A 23,646-nucleotide genomic window follows, 5' to 3' on the forward strand; every position below is an offset into this window, starting at 1 on the left:
GTCAACTTCCCTTGGAGACAGTACAACTAAACTTAAGAGACACTGGTCAAAAGAAAAATGTCAGCAGTCGACCTTTTTGGAATCACAGAAGCCCAGAAAGCTTAAGATACAAGCTGTCAGATCATGGGTTGGACAATGGAAGATATTTTCTGAAGGGACTTGGCAGATGGGAAGGGTTATCCTGGTTGAGGGTGGAACTGGGAAGTGGGTAAAGGTTTTATTAAGAAGGTAGTAAAAATCTTTGCTTATAGTCATGATTTATTTACAGAGTTTAAGTACATTGTTTTTCACAAAAGATTCTTCCCATTTCCTTCACCCCACTCACCCATCAAATTGTGGAACCCTATAATTAACACCCTGCCCCCCTCCCCGACACTCTCCCACTCGCACTCCCTCTCCCCCTCCCTCTCCCTCTCCCTCGCCCCCCTCCCCCATTCTCACTTCTATTATTTCCACTCTCCCCCCTGCTTTGGATCTTCATACTCATCTGAAGTAATGGTTTTATACAGTATTTGTCCTTGTGGAACTGAGTTAGTTTACTCAGCATAATGCTCTCCCGTCCCTCCCAGGTTAGGTAATAATTTACAAAATGATTGCTCCTGCAGTGGTGTGTAGTATTCATTTGTATACATTGTATACCACAACTTATCAATTAATTTGTGGTTGGACATCTGGGCTATTTCCATGTTCTTGTGATAGTGAATAATGTGGCTATAAACATGGTGTACAAGTTTTCATTTGAGCCTCGGTTCTCATTTTCTTTGGGTATATTCAAAGCAGTGGAATAGTGGGGTCATACGGAATTTCTTTGTTCACCTTTTTGAGGAAGCACCAAACTGCCTTCCAGAGTGGCTGTACCATTGTACAATCCCACCAACAATAAGAGTTCCTGTCTCACCACATCCTCTCCAACATTTATTACTTGCTATCCTGTCAAACTTTGCCACTGCTAATGGTGTGAGATGGTATCTCATTGTGGATTTGAAATAGTATTATGATCTTAATGAGACTTTTTGTTGTTTTTCTCAATGACTGTTAGTTTTGACCATTGGTATCTGTTTTATGCCACTGTGTATTACATTTTTAGTATCTTCTGACTTCATATCACTTTACATATTTCACTGAATTATCCTTGCATCATAGTATCAAGTCTTAAGTTGGGTATTTCTATTTTAACATCTAGATTAAATATACTTCTATAATTCTTAATTAAATTTTATTAATCTTAAAATATGAGAATACATTAATATTTTCACTTTGGTCCTGTACAGCAGGTGTTCCTTTTCCCATTTTATGGTTTTAGGAAAGTGAGGCTTAATAAACAGACTTGTTTCAAGTGATATAGTTAGTAATATAATTCATATTACTGCTTTCCTTGTTTGTATGAATCTTGGCTTTTATCTTGGTACCACTCAAGTTCTTTTTCTTGTCTATTCAAAACATCTCATTCCTATACCAAAAATAATAAATCCACTAATATTGAGTTAGTTGCAAGTTAACATGACTCAAGAGCAGAACTGCTCCATAAAAGTTCTGTGGAAACTGACTGCCATATTTTTATTCCAGAGAATGATTAGTGGGTTCAAATCACTGACTTTTTAAACTGCTGAATACTCAGACCAAATGAGGGCATTTTTCTTTTCTTTTTTAAAAAAAGATTTTCCTTAGGTTTTGTAATTGTGGGTTAGTTTCAATCCATATTGAAGGCTGCGGTTCTTGACCTGCAGCAAGCACTTTAGGTCCTCCTCAATTTCAGCAATCATGGTTGTGTGCTATGCATAACACAGATTGTTGATGAGTCTTCCTTCAATCCTGATGCCACATTTCTCCTCATTAGAGCCCAGCCTCCCTAATATCACATACAAGAAAGATTCTGCTGAAGATGATCCAAAAACGATTGGAACAGCACATCAACAGAGACGTGCAGGCTGGTTTGGAAGACGCCATGGTACTAAGGATATTGTAGCTAATGTTAGATGGATGGTTGGTTGAAAGCAGGGAATACCAGAGGAATTGTCTATCTTTGTTTCATTGACTATGGAAAGGCATTTGACTGTGTGGACCACAAAAAACTGTGGTTGGCTTTCAGAAAAATGGAAATCCCAGAAAACTCGATGGTGCTTATGTGAAACCTATACTTTGACCATGAGGCAGTCGTCAGAACAGAATAAAGGGAGGCAGTCGTCAGAACAGAATAAGGGAGCAGTGCACGGTTCAAAATAGGGAAGGATGTATGCCAGGGATGTGTCTTATCTCCATACCTTTTTAACATAGGCTGGTTTTTAGTTAGTCAGGAAGCATATAATAATCATGGGTTTTATTGTTATTACTAGAGTTGGTCAGCTCATGATACCTAACAACAACAATAACAATGGTTATTAGTTTGATCTCTGGAATCAAACTACCTAAATATCAGACTTGTGATTACCACTTACTGGTTACATTTGTAACCAAAAACTAAACCAGTTGCCATAGAGTTGATTCTGATAACTATTTCAGAGTAGAACTGTACTACATAGAGTTTTTAATGTCTGTGGTTTTTGGATTTAGAGGTCGGTTGCCTATGCCTGAATAGACTCTTAACTGTCAACTATTAGCTAGTAGCCCATTACTTATTTGTGCTGTTCAGAGATTCATGGTTATTCAAATTTACGACAATTAACTTGTTTGTCATTTAAGGCAACCCTGTAGACAGTGGAACTGTCATCCACAGTGTTTCCAAGACAGTCTTTCTAGAAGCACCCTGCAGCGTTTTCTTTCTTAGTGCTGTTGGTAGATAAAAATCAGCCATCTTTTTGTTAGCATCTGAATCCTTTAACTTCTACATCACTAACTTTCCTGCAAATGACCTTGGCATATCGGATAATTACTACATTTAGTTCCCAGATTATGAAAGCCCAAAGAACAACTTACTTTGTCTTTGAATTGATTCTGTCATGGCTAAAGAAGTGAAACAAGAAGAAACCTAGAGTTGTACCATTTTGTACTTTTGTCATAGAACCTGGACAGAAAAATTATAGTTGGAAGTCTTAAAATTAGAGATAAGGAAGGAAGAGGCATACGGAAGCATTTCAGGAACCTTAACCATGAGATTGGATTAGTGGTAGGACTGTGGAGAGCCATTTAAGATTGGCAGTTGTGTTTACCAGGGCAGTATTGCTCCAGACCGTGCTCAAAGTCCAGAGGCAAGAGATTTGGTTGCTATGCAGTACAGGCTCTACCATTCTTCTCTAAGAAAGAGAGTAAGGTTTTTTGCAAGGCTCAGATCTGTTATTTCCCCTTTATACTGCCTTTCTGCTTAACAGCAACTAAAAAGCTTTATGATTTCCCCTTCAGCCATGACTGAACCTGGGGAACTGGTTTGAAACCCTGGTCAAATGGTGGTCAGCTACACTACTTAGATGTTACTCTTCTGCAGTCCTGTCAGTAATCCTTTCTTACATATCAGACTACTGAAAGGGCTACTACTCTTCTTAATCTCCCACTAATGATTTTTCACTTACGGTTTTTCTATTTCAGGCACCATGCAGAGTCTGCCATATTGTAATACTTTACATCTACTCCTGTTTAACTTTGTTGGCCATGACAGAACCAATTTAAAGGGCAAGGAAGAATGTTTGTAAGTTGGATGTTTGTAACCTGGGGACTGCCTGTATAAGAAGTTTATGAGACCCTATTCAGTTGTGGTTTGTTTTTTTGTTTGTTTGTTTTAAATACAGGCCAATAAAAGATTGGCTAAAAAATGACTAGCTTTGAAATCATAAAAATTTACAACAGGCAAAAAAGACTTTTTTTTTTTAAATTTTCATTTTAAAAAGTGTGTTTCTTATGCTTAGCCAGCTCTATAGAAATGAACTAATCACACTGTTTTTGGTAGGACATTTGTGGTATTTAATTTATTAAAGCAGAGTCTTAAAATTGAATGGTAAGTTACTAATCTTCCAGTTGAACCCATTCTTCCTGTAATATTCTTGAGATGCAGCATTTTTCATTTATCTGTGTAGTTGCAATTAATTAATTCCACAAACTGTTTATTAAAGAACATGTAACTGTTTCAGGTAGGAAGCTCTCTGGTGGTCTGGTGGTAGGAATCTGCACTGCAATACTGAAGGCATGTGGTTTCACATCTACCAACTCCTCGTCGGAGGAAGCTGGGCATGTTCTCCTCCTATGTGATTAACTGCCTCTGAAAACCAGCTAGAGGGTCCATTATGGGTTGGTTCCAACTCATTGGTATACAACAGCAGCTGTTTCAGATAGGGTTTTTTTAAAAAAAAAATTAAGGAGGCTAAATGTCAGACGCTGCTCACCATACCTTTTTCAAGACATAATAAAAGACAATAAAGACAGAGCAACAGAAGAAGTTCCTCATTGAAATGGACTGAAACAGGGATGGCACAGGATAGTACAGGCATTAGATCTGTTGTACATAGGGTCTCTATGAGTCATAGGTGACTTGATTATACCTAACAACAACAGAATAAGTGGTGTAGTCTGTGGTGAGTTGGACTGCTAGTCTAAAGGCCATGCCTCTCTGATGGTTTGAATCAAGCAACTTATCCAAGGGAGAAAGATGGACAGTAGTCTCTTGCCTTGTGATTTATAACCTTAAAAACCTGCTGTAGGTCAACTGTGAGTCAGTTCCAACATTATGGCAGTGTATTAAGATGCTAGTAAACGATCAAGAGCATGTCTTCAATTCCTTCTTTGTGGAAATAGCTTTTCTTCTGCCTCTGCATGGGCTCTTCCCTATCCACTAAGTTAATGGTGTGGGACTGTTCTAACTGGGACTGTTCTCTTTAGTTATGAGGAGGAGGTATTGGGAAAGTAAAGGGAGAGATTTACTGATTGATGACATTAGTTATCCAGTTCTTGTCCAGATTCAGTCAAAGTGTGAGTAGTTGGGAGAGACTCTAAATGTTTCTAATTTGTACACTGTAAACCCTCCCTATAGCATGGGCCACCAACCCACAAGACTAGGGCTCGCTACCAGCAAATTGTCTCATTCTTCTAAACTTGCGCCCTCCTCCTCCTTCAACTTTGCTGCACTTTTCTTTTTCATTCAATTTAGTGACCCTGGAGATAGAGAAATGGACAGATACATGTTTTATATTATTCTGTCTCAGTGGATATCCTGTGATGTTAGCTTCTTGTCCATACATGCTCTCTTTTGGATCTTAAAATGGCTAGACTCTATGGGGAACCAGTTTGATTTTCTAATCCATTGTCTCCTTTTCCAGTTGATATTCAAACCAATTTTTTTATCTTATTTGGTGCTGAAGAGTTCTAGAGTTATGTTTATGTGGTTTACTTGAATTTTTGTGTATTGTTTGGAGAGGAATTGGCCAGAGTTTGTTTGTCTCATCAAAATGCTGTTCTTTTGGGTTTTTAGGGAATCACTGTTTAAGCACATTTGGAACTCTTGGTGGCGTACCAGAGGTGCAGCTCATGCCGAGTTAAGGCAGGGGATTCTGCTGTTGAGTTTGGGTCCTAAAGGCATATGTATGGGTTTAGACATGAAATCAAAGTATTTCTATACCAGATCAGTTGGTAATAGCATATTTGGAAAATGATGAAGCTAAAATCTCTATTTACAATTCCAAGGAGATTCATTCATATTGCAGTCTATGAAAATGATGTCCCATGGAGTTGTGTAGTGCATTTTTCTTCCTTATACAACTTGGGAAAAATTGTCTAAAGCTTCTGACTTTCTGAGTAATTAAAAATCAGAACCACTGTGGTCCATTAACTAGTAATGTTGTGTTTGGTTTTCTGTTTCGTTTTGGAATTTTTTTTTTTGAGACGTAGGATATCACTACCAAAGAGACCATAATTACAGACACAGTTAAAAATGATAGTGTTCTCATTCTTGACTTCCTTCTCCCTCGACAGCTTCCCCTGACTCCCCACCTTCCCCCATTATTCTGATAATAAGATTCCAGGAGTGTAGAACATTGATAATGTCTTTTTTTCATGCAGTGATTCATTTTATTCAGTATTTAATTATGGGGGGGACCCCCAAAAACCTCATGCTGTCAAGTTGGGACTCAGCTTGTTCTCTAGTATGTTTTCAAAGGCTTTAAATTGAACAAGAGATTGCCCATCTAGTTCTTCATAAATCAATGTCATTTTCCCTCCCAATTTTAAATAAAACTGCTTATGTAATGTGATTATAAATTAGGCACTGTTGCTGTATACTAAAAAGGTAATTTAGACTATTTTGTTTTGCAGTTGTTAGGATGCTAGTGTTTTCTACCCAGATATTTTTTAAAGCGTTGCTTTAACAGAAGGCTAATACAAAGATGAAATATGTTTTCAAGTGATTTGAGTCTCATTGCTGTTCTCTGTTTTGTTTGTCTAAAGTGTCAACCCAAGAAAAAGTCTGCACCATTGAAGTATGAAGTTGGAGATCTCATCTGGGCAAAGTTCAAGAGACGTCCATGGTGGCCTTGCAGGATTTGTTCTGATCCATTGATTAACACACATTCAAAAATGAAAGGTAATACTGATAATTAATTATACACGATAAAATACAATATTAAGTTATAAACTTGAAATTGCCTTTACTCTAAACCCATTTTATATTGTCTTTAGTAATAACCCATTTCATTATTCCTGCATTTCATTAATAGTTAACACATTTTATATTTTCTAAGTGTCATTAAAAAAATTTAAATTATTCTACCCATTGACTCTAGAAAAATGTTAGATTTCTTACCTGAAATTTACATCAGCTATTAATTTTTCAATGAAATGATAGGTTTCTGCTTAAATCTTCATATTTCCACCATGTTTTGATAGCTTTAAATCTCAAGATTACAAAAGTAATGCTTATAAGTTGTTTTGAATTTTAAAGTAATTTTGAGTTTTAGTTTTTCTTTTGATACTATAGTTTGCTTATTATTTAACTCTTCTGTTAAGATCTTAGGTATCCAGTCTGTGTAAATGAAGATTGAATTTGATCTTGAGCTCCATTTTCCCCCCTAATAAAACAGCTTTGTAATTTTATTATACTTAAAAATATGTAATTGCATTTATTAGTAGATTATATATTCATGCGATTTAAAAAAATGAAATTGTGCCCTGCTTTGCTCTTTTTAATTTGTTCTCTACCTTCCTTAATTGCTACCGTTGTCATTGGTCCCCCCCCCCCCCGACATTCTTTATGCAATTCTTTCACTTTCGGAAATTTTTTCATTGAAAATCCTCTTCTTCATAGTTGCAAAGGTGTTTAATGTATGAGTGTGTGTGACGGTTTGAAAAAGTGATCCTCTGTAAAGGGATATTTGTTGTTCTTTGCTGTTGAATTGGAACCCATATCTGACACTCCATTGGGTTTTCAGGCGAGTTCTAATCTTTTTTCGATTTTGAATCTATTGGTGTTAAGCCAATCAATACATGCATTTATGTGTATGTACATACACACAATGATACTTTTAAGAAAAACTATATATTTCATATTTGTATCTATGCTGGATGATTTCTTTAATTATATTTTTTTTATTTGATCGTGTATTTTGAATATGTTAGCTCTGCACATTTCATTGTAATTCCTACTCTTTGTTTTGACTTCTTTTCATTTGTTGTAGTGCAAGTTCCAGAACCCTTCCTGATACCTATTTTGTTTCTAATAATCTTTTGGTTTTTCCATTAATTATGTCCTTGATGTTACTCCATAACTTGCTTTGTGTTTGACTGCTAGTCATCAAATCTGTTCTTTTTATATATATATATATATATTTTTGTGTGTGTGAGTGTACCATCAAATCAGATCTGACTGGTACAGGAGGAGATTGTCCCTCCTTTCCCGGCAGAGCATCTGGTGGATTCGAACCGTGAGCCTCTGGGATTGTAGTTGCAGCTCCTTGCCAGTAGGCCACCAGAGCTCCCCTAAATCTGTTCTTAAGATGGTTCATAAACTCTTTTGGGATACTCTCAAGATCATTATTTTAGTTTACCTGTCACCTTACCCTACAGTGTTAACTTGTGTGATGCTGAAAGCTGTGCCACTGATGTTTCACCTACTCATGGTAGACTGATTCCAACTCCTTGCACATTTCATTGTAATATTTTACTGTCGTCCCTTGCTGCCTTTTGAAATCTTCTATTCAACTCTTTAGTATCTTGAATTCTTCCCTCTGCTTTGGCTTCTCTGTGCTCTAGTGCAATTTTCAGAGTCTCTTCTGACATCCATTTTGGTCTTCTCTTCCTCTTCTGCCTTTGCAATGACCGTTTGCACTCTTCTTGAATGATACCCTTGATATTATCCCACAACTCATCTGGTCTTCGCTCATTAGTGTTCAAGGCCTCAAACCTATTTCTGAGATGGTTCTGAAATTCAGGTGATAATAGACTCAAAATCATATTTTGGCTCCTGTGGATTTGGTTTAATTTTCCTCGCTTCACCTTGAACTTGCATATGAGTAGTTGGTAGTCTGTTCCACAATCAGCTCCTGGTCTAGTTTTCACAGCTGATATTGAGCTTCTCCAGTTCTTTCCTCAGATTTAATCAATCTGATTCCTATGAGTTTGTTTGAGATGGCAAGGTTGGCACAGGATAGAACAGCGTTTAGGGCTCTTGTACACAAGGTCACTATGAGTCGCAGACAACTCGATGGCACATAACAACAACACTTTTTTTTTCCATTTTCTCTCTGTAATGTCCATGATTTATTTTTATTTTCTTGTCCTTGTGGTTTATGACTTTGTAGTAAGCCAAGTTTGGGAATGCATAATTCTCTTTCCCTCCTACGTTTTACAATGGCATAGAAATTGTCAGCACATGTATGAAACATACAGAAAATTAACATAGAAGGAGTTTGCCTGGTTTGTAAAAATCATATGATGCCCTTTGTTTCTTGGATGCAAGTAAGTTAACACTTGTAATAATTACTCTTCAGTTGTCTTTGTACTTCTTTTTCTGGTCAGTTTATAGTAGATAAGTAGATGGGACCATCAGTCATGTAATTTACACTGCCCAGTTGTTTGTAGTGCAAGATATCAATTGTCGCTTTTCAAGTGGATAGGACTCCCGCGAACATGGTCAAAGTTTCCAAAACTCGCCAGATTTTTTGCAAAAAGTGTAGCAAGCACCAGCCCCACAAAGTGACACAGTACAAGAAGGGCAAAGACTCTATGTATGTTCAGAGAAAGCGGCGTTATGACAGGAAGCAGAGTGGCTATGGTGGGCAGACCAAGCCAATTTTTCGTAAAAAGGCTGAAACTACAAAAGAAGATTGTGTTAAGATTCAAATGTGTTGAGCCAAACTCCAGATCTAAAAGAATGTAGGCTGTCAAAAGATAGAAGCACTTTGAACTGTTGTTGTTGTTGTTATGTGCCGTTGAGTCACTTACGACTCATAGCAACCCTATGTACAACAGCCCTAAACCCTGCTCTATCCTGTTCCAGTCTCACTGTCTCCAGCACTCCCATCCCAAATACCCCAGTCACTGAATCAATCTACGTCATAGAGAGTCTTGCCTTCCTGCGCTGTCCCTCCACCCTCCCAAGCATGATGTCCCTCTCCAACGACCTGTCTCTCTTCACAACATGTCCAAAGTATGTCAGACGAAGCCCCAGAATCCTTGCCTCCAAGGAGGAGCCCGGTTTAACCCTCTCCAGGATGAAAATGTTTGTTTTCTTGGCACTCCATGGTACATTCAATACTCTTCTCTAGCAACACAGCTCAAAGGCATCAATTCTCCTTCTATCCTCCCTAGTCGTTGCCCAACTCTCTGATGCATAACAAGTGATTACAAAGACCATGGCCTGTATCAGATGCACCGTAGTGTCCAGAGACATACCGTTGCCCTTAAGTACTTTAGAGAGGTCCCTAACAGCAGACTTTCCCATCGCAATACGTTTTTTGATTTCCTGGCTGCTGGTGCCAAGTGTTGACTGTGGAGCCGAGCAAACTGAAGTTGTGAACAATCTCAATCTCTTCCATCCATCCTGATGCTGCCAATTGGTCTAGTGGTGAGACTCTTTGTCTTCTTGACATTGAGCCTCAGTCCATACTGAAGGCTGCAGTCCTTGATCCTGCAGCAAGTACTTCAGGTCCTTCTCAGTTTCAGCAAGCCAGGTTGTGTCATCTGCATAATGCAGATTGTTACTAGATCTTCCACTAATCCTGATGCCACACTTCTCCTCATAGAGCCCAGCCTCTCAGATAATCTGCTCTGCATACAGGTTGAAAAGGTATGAAGACAGGACAGACACATCCCTGTCGTACACCCTTCCCAATTTTGACCCATGCAGTGTTACCCTGCTCTGTTCTGACGACTGCCTCTTGGTCCAAGTATAGGTTTCACATTAGCACCATTAAATGTTCTGGGATTCTCATAGTCCACCACAGTTTGTTATGATCCACACAGTCAAACGCCTTTGCATAATCAATGAAACACAGATATACATTCTTCTGGTATTCCCTGCTTTCAGCTAAGATCCATCTAACATCAGCAACAATATCCCTAGTACTACAACCCCTTCTAAACCCAGCCTGGACTTCTGGCAGTTCTCTGCTGATGTGCTATTCCAGTCGTTTTGGATAATCTTCAGTAGAATCTTGCTTGCATGTGAAATCAGTGATACTGTTCTGTAGTTTCCACACTCAGTTGGGTCACCCTTCTTTGGAATGGGAACAAATACAGGTCTCTTCCAGTCAGTTGGCCAAGTGGTTGTTCTCCCGATTTCTTGGCACAACTTGGTGAGCACATCCAGGGCAGCATCTGTTAGCTGAAATACATCAATTGGTATACCGTCTATTCCTGGTGCCTTATTTTTTGCTATTTCCTTCAAAGCAGCTTGAACTTCTTCCTTCATCACCATAGGCTCAAATGTTATTTCATTATATTCTTTTGTATCTGCCAATTCTTTTCGATACAGTGACTCAGTATATTCTTTCCATCTTCTTTTAATACTTCCTGGATCATTTCATATTGTGCCTAAAGCATCCTTGATTATAGCAACTCAAGGTTGGAATTTGTTCTTCAGTTCCTTGAGCTTAAGAAATGCTGAGCGAGTTCGGCCCTTTTGATTTTCCGACTGTAGCTCCATTTCATTGTAATATTTTCTTTGGCTTCTCTATGCTCCAGTGCAATCTTCAGAGTTTCTTCTGACCTCCATTTTGATCTTTTCTTCCTCTTCTGTCTTTGTAATGACCGTCTGCACTCTTCCTGGATGATACATTTGACATCCTCCCACAACTCATCTGGTCTTTGCTCATTAGTGTTCAAGACCTCAAACTTCTTCCTGAGATGATTTTGAAATTCAGGTGGGATGAACTCAAAGTCATATTTTGGCTCCTGTGGATTCGGTTAGCTTTCCTCAGCTTCAGCTTGAAATTGCAAATGAGTAGTTGGTAGTCTGTTCCACAATCAGTTCCTGCCTGGCCTAGTTTTCACAGCCGATATTGAGCTTCCCCAGCGGTTTTTTCCGCAGATGTAATCGATCTGATTCCTATGCATACCATCAGGTGAAATCCATGTGTATAACCTGCGTTTGAACTGGGAGGAGATAAAAAGCAAAAGAGTCAAGTGATCCCATTCTAAGCTTCATCTTGCTTTATCAAAACAGTAAACTGAGATTTTCCTTTTTACTTCGTTTTAGAGGGAAATAAAATATCCCTTTTATTTTCCTTTTTTTTTTCTTTTTTTATTTATCCCTTTTAATAATTGAAAAAAAAAAAAGATACCAATTGTCCATACAAAATATATATGACTGCAACAGAAATTGAGAATCTCATTATTCAGGGAAGCAGGGATCTCAGCATGCATACTTCTGAACATGTAATTGCTGTGCCTTCCAGACCAGGTGCTATGCAAGAACAACAGTAGTATCTTTTGCAGAAAACCAGAGAAGAACAGAGAACAACTCCTGCTTCATGGAACCAGGATCAGAGGCCTTTACCCACGTTTACTGGATTATTGAGGGAAGATGCCACAATTGGCAGAACTAAGGAAAATTTGTAACACTGATTTGCAAACCAGGCTGAATGAAGGTCAGAGAGGCTGTAAACACATGTGAGATGCTGTCTAGACTAATAAGATTGTATTTTGCTGTCAACATGAAATAACTTCTTGTTATTCAGGTTTTTAAAAAGCTCGTTAACCATCAATATGACGCTATATGGTAGTTGCAATGGATTTAGGGCCTAGCGGAGCACTGGTAGTCTCATGGCAAGAAGCTACATGGTAGTCGGGAAGTTACGCAGTTCAAATTCACTAGTTGCTGCATTGGTCAAGGATTGGCAGTCTCCTCCCATGTGATTAATTGTCTTTGAAAACTTGCCAGAGGGTCAGCTATGGGTTCCACAACAACAAAAATAGAGTGTTAAGAGCCAGTTGTACTCAGCTCCTCTATCTGCACTGTTGGCACCAACAATCAGGAAATCAAAAGACGAATCACATTAGGTAAATCTGCTGTTAGGGACCTTTCCACAGTACTTAGGAGTAACAATGTCAGTCTAGAGACTAAAGTGTTCCTCATTGAGTCCATGGTCTTCACAGTTAATTCTATGCGTCAGAGAGCTGGACAGTGACAAGGATGAAAGAACAATTAATGACTTTGCGTTGTACTGGCGGAGTCTTGAGCATACTACTATGGACTGCCAAGAAGACAAATAGGTCTGTTTTCGAAAGGGTGAAGAAGCCAAGTTTATCTTTGGAGGCTAGGATTTCAAAGCTCTGTCTCATACACTTTCGGTACGTGGCCAGGAGAGACCAGTCCTTGGAGAAGGACATCAAGCTTAGAAGGGTGGAGGGACAGTATAAGAGAGGAAACCCTCGGATGAGATGGCGTGACTCGATAACTGGGGCAGTGGGAACAGGTGTGTCGAATTCAATGAGACTGGCACGTGTTCAGAGCTGTTGTACATAATGTTGCCATGAGTTGTAGGCTTCTCGACGGCACATAACAATAGAAGAGCGTTAATGTTGGTGTTGGAGTTAATATTAATTCATTTAGACCTGTAAGGTAGTGTATGTCTAACATTATAAGAATTAGTTTGTACTGTGGATATTGTTGAGAGGTATAGTTCCCATTTGTGGAGCCAGGCTTTGCCATCATCATAATGCCTAAACTTATTTTATAGTGTCTTTCTGTCTAATTTGAAGTCTTGTCCAGAAGTCACTTTGAGTATGAATTTTTTCATGAATGACTTAATAATTATTTCCTTTCTTGATTATTTTTTAACACTCTTTGTCCAGAAACTGTCCTTTCTTTACTGACTTCTTAATTTTCATCTTCTTTAATTATTATATTTTCCCCTTCATAGGAAGTCATTTTGTGAGTTCTGAATTTCTGCAATTACGTTTTTAATTTACAAGAGTTTACTTTTTCTTTTGCATTATTTCAAGGATGAAGTGTCATTTTCATTTCTGAGAATACTGACGATTGGCCTTTTGAGTAGTCCATTATGTGGATAAGATATTCCAAGCTTCCTTTTTCTTAAATTTGTGTCCAGACTTCCCATAGATGTTTAAGATGAAGCAAAGACTGATATTGGCATATTGACATTTCTGAATATGTGAAACTTGACAATTTCTTCAGACAGTGTGGTTTTAATTGTCCTCTTCCTCTGCAACTCATTGTCAGTATCTTTTCTATTTTTCCTCCTCGCTTGGTTAGATTCCTCAATGAAGAGTCTGTTGCCTATAGAATCAAACTATTTTCATTGTTTTGGGAATATTACATCAAAGGAGATTTGGGGAAATGACTGTAGTTTTAAGAGATCTGAGGAAATGACTGTAGTTTTAGTATTTGGTTCATTTGTTTTTGCCTTCTAATAGTTTTCCTTTATTCTAAGTAAATGAGTTGAAAAAATTAATTACTTCAATTTTGTTATACTGTTGTATTTTTTGGCAATCAACAATAACATCACCACGATCTATTTGGTTTTAGTTCATAGCAAATCTGCTGGGTTTCTGAGGATTGTAAATTTTTTTATGGGAAAGAAACTGCCTGTCCTTTTCCCGTGGAAAGGATGATGAGTTCAGACAGACAGCTTGCTGGTCAGTAGTCCAATGTTATTTTCTCACCATCAACGCCCACTCTGATCCTTCTGTCAGCTTCTGTTTTATTTTATCTGATGTTTATTTTTTCTGATGGAATATCAACTTAGAGATTTGATGGAGTGATGAGTAGGAATTTTTACATTTTCATTGCTACTTTACAACTTTCAATTGACTTTTTTTGTGTGTTATGTCTCTTCAACCTCTAAATATATTGTTTGTTATTGTTGTGTGCAAGTAAGTCAGAACGAACAGTGTCCATCCTTTCATGTAGCTTTTCAGAGGCAGCAAAATGCACAAAAGATTGCCCATTTTTCTCTTGCAGAACAGCTGGTGGGTTCAAGCCTCATGACTTTGGGATTGCAGTGCAGCTCCTTACCATGAGGCCATATGGGTATTGCCAGTTTCTTAACATTTGAAGATGCTGGTGTAGATATAATTGGTTCTTTAGTTTCCTCACTGGTGATACAGGATTTGGTATCATAGTTGTTTGTTACAGAGTTGGAGCCTACTTATAATTGACCATGTAGTTCTCTGGCTACAACCAAACTAATTTGGACAGTTAGGCTTATTTGACAGAGTGGTTTACTCAATATCAGCACAGCTTCCAAACTTGATCAACTACATGCATTTAGATACTTTAAACAACTGAAAAATTAATAGATAATCAAATCAACAGTTAAAAATTAATTTGGTTCTCTTGATGGAGACAAGAATTGAATCAAGCTAATTCTTCTGAAACACTAAAGGCCTCTTGTAAAAGAATAAATCTAACATTTAGTATTTTACATGGTACCTAGACTTAAACCTAAATGTAGTTGCCAAAAAGTCTCAAATATACTCTTAAATTGTATTCTTTCTCCTATTAAGTAAGAGTATTCTTCCTCCTATTAAGTAAGTATAGCAATATGGAAGCTCAGACATTTTAATCAAGCAATGAAAGTTTCATTAGCAAGTATTTTTACTAATGGAGGGAAGAATAATCACTTGCTCATGGCTTAATTAGGATAATCTACTTTCTTTCAAAAATGTTGTGGCATACTTGTTCAGCTCTGTAATTCATACTCTGTTCTTGTTTTCTCTATGCTTTTAAAAAAAATTTTAAATTTTTTTTTGCATTTTTTTTTTATTATTAATCTTAATGAAAATTTACTTGGGGTTCCAATCATTCATTGTTGCACTTCGCCGCCGCTGCGCCCCCCCCCCCCCCCCCCCCCCCCCCCCCCCCCCAGTTCACGCTTTTCAAGTCCAGTCCACTATTCAACCTTCGTTCTGGACTCCTGTCATGACAATAATACATAATCACATATCCATTTTAAACAGTTCTCTCCCTCATCTGTTTCAGTGCAATATACATTATTCATCCCATCTTTCTTAGTCTCTCCCCAACCCTTATGTAAGTCCCATTTTACAACAGTGGCACCATGCAGTATTTGCCCTTTTGTGACTGAGATAATGTCCTCCAGGGTCACCCATTTTGAATAATACTTCATGAGTTCCTTGTATTTCAGTGCAGCGTAGTATTCCATTTGTGAATATACCAGAGCTTCTCTATCCATTTGTTTGTTGATGTGCACTTAGGTTGTTTCCAATTCTTAGCTATTGTGAACAAAGCTGCAGTAAACATGGGTATGCATATATCTGCTTGGGTGGCCATTATAGTTTCTTTGGGGAATATTCCCAATAATAATAGAATTGCTGGGTCAAATGGTATTTCTATTTGCAACATTTAAAAAAAATATATATATTTATTTGTGTGTGTGTACACCATCAAATCCGATTTGGTACTGGAGGAGATTGTCCCTCCTTCCCCGGCAGAGCATCTGGTGGATTTGAACCGTGAGCCTCTGGGATTGCAATGCAGCTTCTTGCCACTAGGCTACCAGAGCTCTCCTTATTTGCAACTTTTTGAAAAAGCACCACACTGCCTTCCACAGTGGTTGCACCATAAGGATTCCAGTTTCTCCGCAACCTCGTCAGTATTTGTTGTTTGCTGTTCTGTTAAATTTTGCTATTCTTACTGGGATGAGATGATACCTCATAGTTGTTTTGTGTTTTCTCTGTGTTTATACATTTATGTTTTTTTTTAAATATTTTTCTGTTTTTCAAAACCTTAGTGGGTTATTGCTCTTTTTGTTACTGTTGACCAGGACTCACAGTGAACCTAATAATAACAACATATCTGAACCTTATCTTTTCCTGTGCCCTTCTCACGAGCTCTGTTGTGCTCCAGCCTGTTGTTAAAGTCATTCTGTATTTTTGAGGATCATCTGCCCTTTCTGTGATCTTTCCCTGCATGTGTTTTTCTAAGAGTTGTCCACTCCTGATAAGAACTTCCATTAAGTGAGACAAAGATTCACCATCATTGAATTTCACCAACATTATTACATTTAGAAGTATTTGTACAGTTCTGTTAATTTTCTAGAATTGCTCTAACTTCTTCAACAGACTTGCAAGTAATCATAATGAAATGTGAAATGAGCTGAAGTCAGAAAATAAAAAGAGAAGCGTATTTGTCGAACTGAAATAAAAATTCATCTTTTGAGTAGTAATACTGTAGAAGTACTATAGAAATAATATGGACCAAATCTTGAATTGTCTGGGAAGCATCAAAAGAAGATAGAAATATACAGAGTCACTGTACCAGAAACAGTTAGCTGATAGGGAAGCATCTCAAAAAGTACCAGATGATCAAGAAACAGAGATAATGGCAGAAGAAATTCAAGGTACTCTGAAGGCATTGGAAAAAAATTGGGCCCTGGGCATTGGTGGACTACCAGTTACCATGTTCTAACAAACAAGATACAGTCTTTGATATGCTCACCAGGCTGTGCCAGGAAGTCTGAAAAACAACTACTGGTAGAGATCCATATTTTTTGTTCCCATTGGAATAAAAAAAGGGTGATTCAACAAAATGTGGGAATTATCAAACAGTATCATTAATACCACATGCAAGCAAAATCTTCCTGAAAATTATTTAAAAATGACTATAACAGTACATCAACAGAGAACTTCCAGAAATTCAGTCTGGATTTAGAAGAGGCTATGGCACTAAGGTGATTATTATTATTGGTGATGTGAGATTGATCATGGTTGAAAGAAGAGCATACCAGAAGAATGTGTGTCTGTGCTTATTTCATAGTGGGGATTATAACACATTATGACTAACATTGAGAAGAATGAAAATCTGAGAATAATTGTATTCATGCAAAACCTAGACCAAGAGATTGTTCTCCAAACCCTGTACTGGAATCCTGCATGATTTAAAATCAAGGATGTGTTTCAGGGCTGTGTCCTTTCTCCAGACTTTCTCCCTATTCATTCTGAGCAAATCTGTGGACAAGCTGGACTGTATGAAAAGGAATGTGGCATCAGAATTGTAGGAAAACTCATCAAGAATTTACATTATTCAGATAATAGAATCTGACTTGCTGAAAAAGTGAGGAGGACTTGAGATGCGTGGTGTAGAAGATCAGAGATTATAACCTTCGAAAATTCTCACCACTGGGCCAATAGGCAACATCATCATGATAGATGGAAATTGTCAGCAATTTTATCTTGCTTGAATCCACAGTCAGAATCCTTTTGACCAAGAGTCAAGGAAACGAAAGATGTGTTGTATTAGAAAAATCAGCTGTTGTGGACTTCCAGAGTGCTAAAGAGCAGTGATGTCAGTTTATAGACTAAGGTGCACCTGATCTAAGCCATGGTCTTTTCAGTACTTACTATGTACCTGAAATTTGGATAATGTCCAAGGATGACAGAAGAATTGATGCATTTGAATTTTGGTATTAGAGAATAGTACTGAGTAGCCTATGGATTTATAAAACAAAAAACAAATATGTCCTGGAGAAAGTGCAACCACTTTGCTCCTTTGAGTGAAATTTCATTTCAAGACTTTGGGCATATTGTTAGGAGGGGCCACTCCTTGGAAAAAAGACATCATGTTTGCAGTAGTTGAAGATAAGCATAACAGAGGTAAACAAGGTGAGTTACATTACACAATGACAGTAATATGGACTCAGATTTATCAGAGATGTTAATGGCACAGAGTAAAACCAGGTTCAGCTGCTTTTGCTACCACCACCTTGTTCAGGTGTAGAATTTGGAATCCCTGCACCTCACTAACAATGAATGAAGCAGAGCTCGAATGTGTCAGCCTTCCTCCGCAAGCTGTGGACCCTTGTGGAGGAAACTCGCACCAATTTGTTCATACCCTGGAGCCAGAATGGTTAGAATTTTTTGGTTTTGGATGAACAAAGATTTGCAAAAGAAATCCTTCCCAAATACTTTACGTACAATAATATGGCAAGCTTTGTGAGACAACTGAATATGTATGGTTTTCATAAAGTGATACATACTGACTCTGGAATTATAAAGCAGGAGCAAGATGGTCCTGTTGAATTTCAACATCCATAATTCAAACAAGGCCAGGATGATTTGCTGGAGAATATGAAAAGAAAGGTTTCATCTTCTAAACCAGAAGAAAATAAAATTTGTCAAGAAGACTAAACAAAAATTATGAGTAGTACTCAGAAAGTTCAAATAAAACAAACTATTGAGTTCACGCTTTCTGAATTAAAAAGTGAGAATGAATCACTTTGAAGGAAGTGTCAGAATTATGAACAAGCATGCACAACAGGAGCAAGTTATTTGAAAGATTGTCCAGTGTATTGTCCCATTAGTTCAGGATAACGAGTTTGTGAGTTTAAAATGTAAAAAGTCTCTAATTACTACTGGAGATCAGAAGAAGAATCTCTTATAGCCATGGTCAAAAAACCAGCAGATGGTTACCACCATGAAGTTCCACACACTAGGACTGAAAGTGTAAAAACAAGGGAGTGGATTTCAGATGACATCATTACATATGATGTTATTGATGATAATGCAGATGAAGAAAATATCCCAGTTATTCTAGAAACAAATGAAGATGTTATATCCAACCTAGTGTTCTTATATTGTTATTGTTGAAGATGACAATGAAGATGAGTACACACCTGTTATTCAAAGTGGGAGATCAGCATGAACCCGCCAGAGAATCCCTCAGTTCAGGTCAGGCAGTGACGGCAGTAGCCCACTCATGTCTAGTGCTGTGCAGCTCAATGTTTCATCCAGTCTGACCACAGAAGATCCTCTGAGCATCATGGATTCCATTTTGAATGATAACATCAATTTATTAAAGGTTAAACTGTTGAATTATCTTGACAGTATTGACTGCATTTTAGAGGGTTTCCAAACTATGCTACCAGGACGACAATTTAGCATAAACCCAGATCTCCTTGGTTGATTCAGAGAATAAAGAATTAGAGACCACCAAGATCAATATACTTCAGCCAGTTTCTGAAGAAGGAAGAAAATCTAAATCCAAAGCAGATAAGCAACTTAATCCAGTACACTGCTTTTCTACTTCTTGCATTCCTTGACGGGAACCCTGCTTTTTTGCTTTTGAATGGGAGAGTGCAACATCATCAGAAGTGGTGTCTTATGTAGATAAACCCATAGAAGTTTATGAGCTTCTGGATAGTAGCCTGAATCCAGAACCAACCCAAAGTAAGTTTATTTGCCTGGAGCCATTGACTGAAGCTGAAGCTAGTGAAACCACTGTTTTATTTATTGCGAACTTGCTCCTGCATCATCTCTGGATAGTGATATGCTACTTTGTTAAATTCCCAAGTGGACTCTACATGTATATATTCATCAGAATGATGAATTATTTATTTTCAAGTGTCATTTGATACTTTTTTTGTAAATTGCTTTATTTTATTTAATCATATACTGTGGAATCTAAAGCAGCTCTTGTTTTGTTTTGCTTTTTTTTTTACTACCCGCACATTCTTACAAAGCTTTCAGATGTTACTCAGCTGCATACATATGCAAGATTCAATGCCCATTATTGACATATCTTTAAGTTGTTCAAATGGTCAGTTTTCTCCAGTTGCAGTAAATTGAGTTTTATTTTGCATATAAGCCCATTAAACCGAGTTAAATTTTTATTTGTTTGTTTTACTTGTTTGGTATGTCTGATTGCATTGTGTTTAAGTCATTAGTGCTAATGGTAGAACTCTTAAAGCTTTCTGTATTCTAATTATTTTTATTAAACATTTTTCATTTTGCTTATTTTTAAAACTGGAAACATAAAGTGCCTGTATCTTGTAAAGCTTCATTTGTCTGCCTTGGTTCAGAAAAGTTCACTCATGTTGAACAGGAAAGGCAAAGTGTACATGAGTGCTTGCTGATATGGTTTCAGCTTCATATGCATGGAAGAAAGAATGGATGGAATAGAGTCAGCCCCTTCCACTCAGTTGGATAAGAGTCAAGTAAAGATGTCTTATTTGTGTTTTTTGAACCATACTGTTTAGTAAAATAAATATAATAAATGTTGAGTTTAAAAAAAACCAAAACTTAACCAGGTTCAAATCTATTGTTAATAGGTTTGCTATGATTTGTAATCAATCAGTTTGACAGTATATAACAACAACAAACTTCTCTATTCATTCTAGGTGTTATTTCTACTTGCTGTCATGTCTGAACCATTCTTAACTGACCCTCCACTGGGTTTTCAACAGAAGTAAATTACATGGGAGCAGATTACTCACCTTTATCCCTTAAGCGAAGACTGTGTCCTGGATTAGGCACACTTTAGTCTCTAGATTGACATCATTGCTTTTCAGCACTCTGGAGAGATTCCTGACAACGGATTTTCCTAGAGCAATTTGTCTTGATTTCCTGACAGCTGGTGTTAAGAGTTTTAATTGTGGAGCTGAACAAGCTGTAATTGCTAACAACTTCAATCTTTTCTCCATCCATCATGTTACTGCCAGTTGCCCCAGTGATGAGAATCTTTGTCTTCTTAATATTGAGGTTCAATCCATATGAAAACTACAGTTCTTGACCTTCTGCAGCAAGCTTCAGGTCTTCATTTGTTTCAGCAAGCGAGGTTGTGTCATCTGCATGTATCGTAAGTTGTTGATGAGTCTTCCTTCTTCAGTGTTGATGCCACATTCCTTCTCATAAAACCCTGATTCCCAAATGATCTGTTCTGCATACAGATTGAAAAATTATGGGGACAGGATTCATCCCTGATGCACTTTCCTCCTTATTTTGAACCATGCAGTGTTTCCTTGCTCTGTTCTGAGGACTGCTTCCACGGTTCAAGTATAGGTTTCACATAATCCAGGCCATCGTTTTAGCAATTACTTTTTATGCTTCAGAGAGTTGGACAATGACTAAAGATGACAGAAGAAGGATCGATACCTTTGAGTTGTGGTGCTAGAGAATAGTCTTTAACATACCATGGACAACTAAGAAAGTAAAGTGGTCTGTCTTGGAGAGGGTGAAACCAGGTCTCTCCGTGGAGTCTAGGATTTTGAAGCACCGTCTCACATACTTTGGACACATGGCCAGGAGAGGTGGGTCCTTGGAGTAGGACATCAAGCTCGGAAGGGTGGAGGGACAGCACAGGAGTGGAAAACCCCGGATTAGATGGGTTGATACAGTAATTCTGGCCAAGGGGGTTGGTGAGTTGCAATTAGTGAGACTGGCTCAGGACAGAAGGGTTCAGGGCTGCTGTACATAGGGTTACTATGGATCCCAGGCAACTCAGTGGCACATAACAACAACAACATCCATTGAAGTAGCTGATGAATTTGAACAGTGTACCTTTGTGTTCATAGCACAGATATTTAACCCTAACCCTTTAGACCACCAGCTCCTTCTGCTGGCTATGTGAAAAAAAAAAAAAATCCAGTCTGGCAATAGACAGCTTGAGCTTTTTCCCCCTATTGTTAGCTTATGATTCAACTCTCTTGAATATTTTTTTTCTCTTACCACCCTGTATCTTTCAACATTTTAAAAGTTTTTATTGTCGTTTCTCATTCTGTATGCTCTGTCCTTTCTGCTTTTAATATACCTTTTCTGTTGTTTTTGCTGGATTTCATATGGGGAGAAAACAAAATGTATGTGGTTAGTCTACCTCCTTTACATTTTAAGCATTCTCCTTTCGCTTTGTTTGAAAAGGATTCTTGTTACAGCTTGCTAGGTTCCACAGTCAATACTCATGGCACTAGCAGTCATGAAATCAAAGGACAAATTGCACTTGGAAAATTTGCTGTCAAGGACCTCTCCAGAGTACTAAGAAAGCTGATCCAGACCATTGTCTTCACAGTTACTTGCAGTGCATTAGAGAGCTGGACAGTTACTAAAGACGACAGAAGAATTGATGCTTTTGAGTTGTGATCCTGGAGAAGAGACTTCAACATATCATGGACTGCCAAGAAAAGAAATTAGTCTATCTTGGAGAGGATGATACCAAGTTTCTCCTTGAAGGCTAGGATTTTGAAGCTCCATCTCACTTACTGTGGGCATGTAGCCAGGAGGGACCAATCCTTGGAGAAGGACATCATGCTCAGAAGGATGGAGGGACAGCACAAGAGTGGAAGACCATGCATGAGATGGATTGATACAGACATTGGGACAGTGGGGATAGGTGTGCCAGAGTCACAGAGACCGGCTCAGTATAGGGCAGGCTTCAGAGCTGTTGTACTTTGGGTTACTATGTGGTGCAAGTGACTTGACAGCTTATAAGCTATAAGCTTATAACAACAACAGCCTGTTTTAACAGAGCAGAGTTAGTATAGCTTTTCATAGTGAGAAGAATAGCATCCAACCAATTGAAATCAGTTGTTGTTGAGTTTGATTTATGATGACTGTGTGTGTCAAAGTAAAAATATGTTCTGTAAGGTCTCCACCTCCCTTTTCTTCTCTCTGCCCTCATATTTCTGCGTAACATTGTCTGTGGCTGAGTTTTCAAAAGTGGGCAGTCAGACCTTTCTTCCAAGGTGTATCTGGGTGGATTGAAACCACCATTTTTCTGTAGCCCACCCCTAAACCATTTGTCTCACCTAAAACCATCTGTGGGACTAAAAAATAAATCATTGTTTACTTAACTATTGTCAGAGCCCTAGTGAAGCAGTGGTTAAGTTCTCAACTGCAAATTGAATGGTATGTGGTTTGTACCACTCTGATTCTGTGAGGGAAAATTGTCACCCTCTACTTTTCTAAAATTACAGTCTTGGAAAGCCTCTGTCATTTAGTGTCATTGTCAGCCAGAATTTATTTCATCGTGCATAACAACTGCATTACCTTAAGATTCCCAGTAACTTTTTTTTACACTTTATTACTTCCACCCTGCCTATAATGGTTTATCTTGTCTTCCTTTATAACCTTCTGATATTTTCCCTTCATAACCAATCTTAAAGGAATCATTTATTTTCTCCGCTTATACATGTGCCACTTATTTCTGAACTCACTGACAACTAGTATTCTCTATTTTCATTCTACTAGCTTTGCTCTTAATGATAGCCTTAGTTTATTTTGATCCACCCAGTCAAATGCCTATGCATAATCAATAAAACACAGACAGATGTATTATATTCTCTGCTTTCAACCAGGATCCATCTGACATCAGCAACTAGATCCCCCCTGGCATCATTACCTCTTCTAAACCCTCCTTGAACTTCTGTCAGTTCTCTGTGAATATAGTTTTAGTTGTTTTGGGGTGATCTTGAACAATGTTCTGCTTACACATGATATTGTTTGATAGTTTCTACATTCCACATTTGACAGTGTGGATCACAA

General features: G+C 38.0%; 1 protein-coding gene and 1 pseudogene across 2 annotated transcripts in view; both read left to right on the plus strand.

Annotated features, from left to right (window-relative positions):
• The window catches only part of NSD1 (nuclear receptor binding SET domain protein 1), a 197,182-nt gene that overhangs the window by 60,410 nt on the left and 113,126 nt on the right, over positions 1–23,646 (plus strand). For both annotated transcript variants that reach the window (XM_006884391.1, XM_006884390.1), the window contains one exon: positions 6,364–6,499. In XM_006884391.1, coding sequence (XP_006884453.1) covers positions 6,364–6,499 — 136 coding nt within the window. The remainder of the gene's footprint in view (positions 1–6,363; positions 6,500–23,646) is intronic.
• On the plus strand, positions 18,145–19,675 carry LOC102869014 (annotated as a pseudogene).

This window comes from Elephantulus edwardii, unplaced genomic scaffold (assembly GCF_000299155.1).
Source record: "Elephantulus edwardii isolate Elephantulus edwardi_28Jun2011 unplaced genomic scaffold, EleEdw1.0 scaffold00033, whole genome shotgun sequence".
Lineage (NCBI taxonomy): Eukaryota > Metazoa > Chordata > Mammalia > Macroscelidea > Macroscelididae > Elephantulus > Elephantulus edwardii.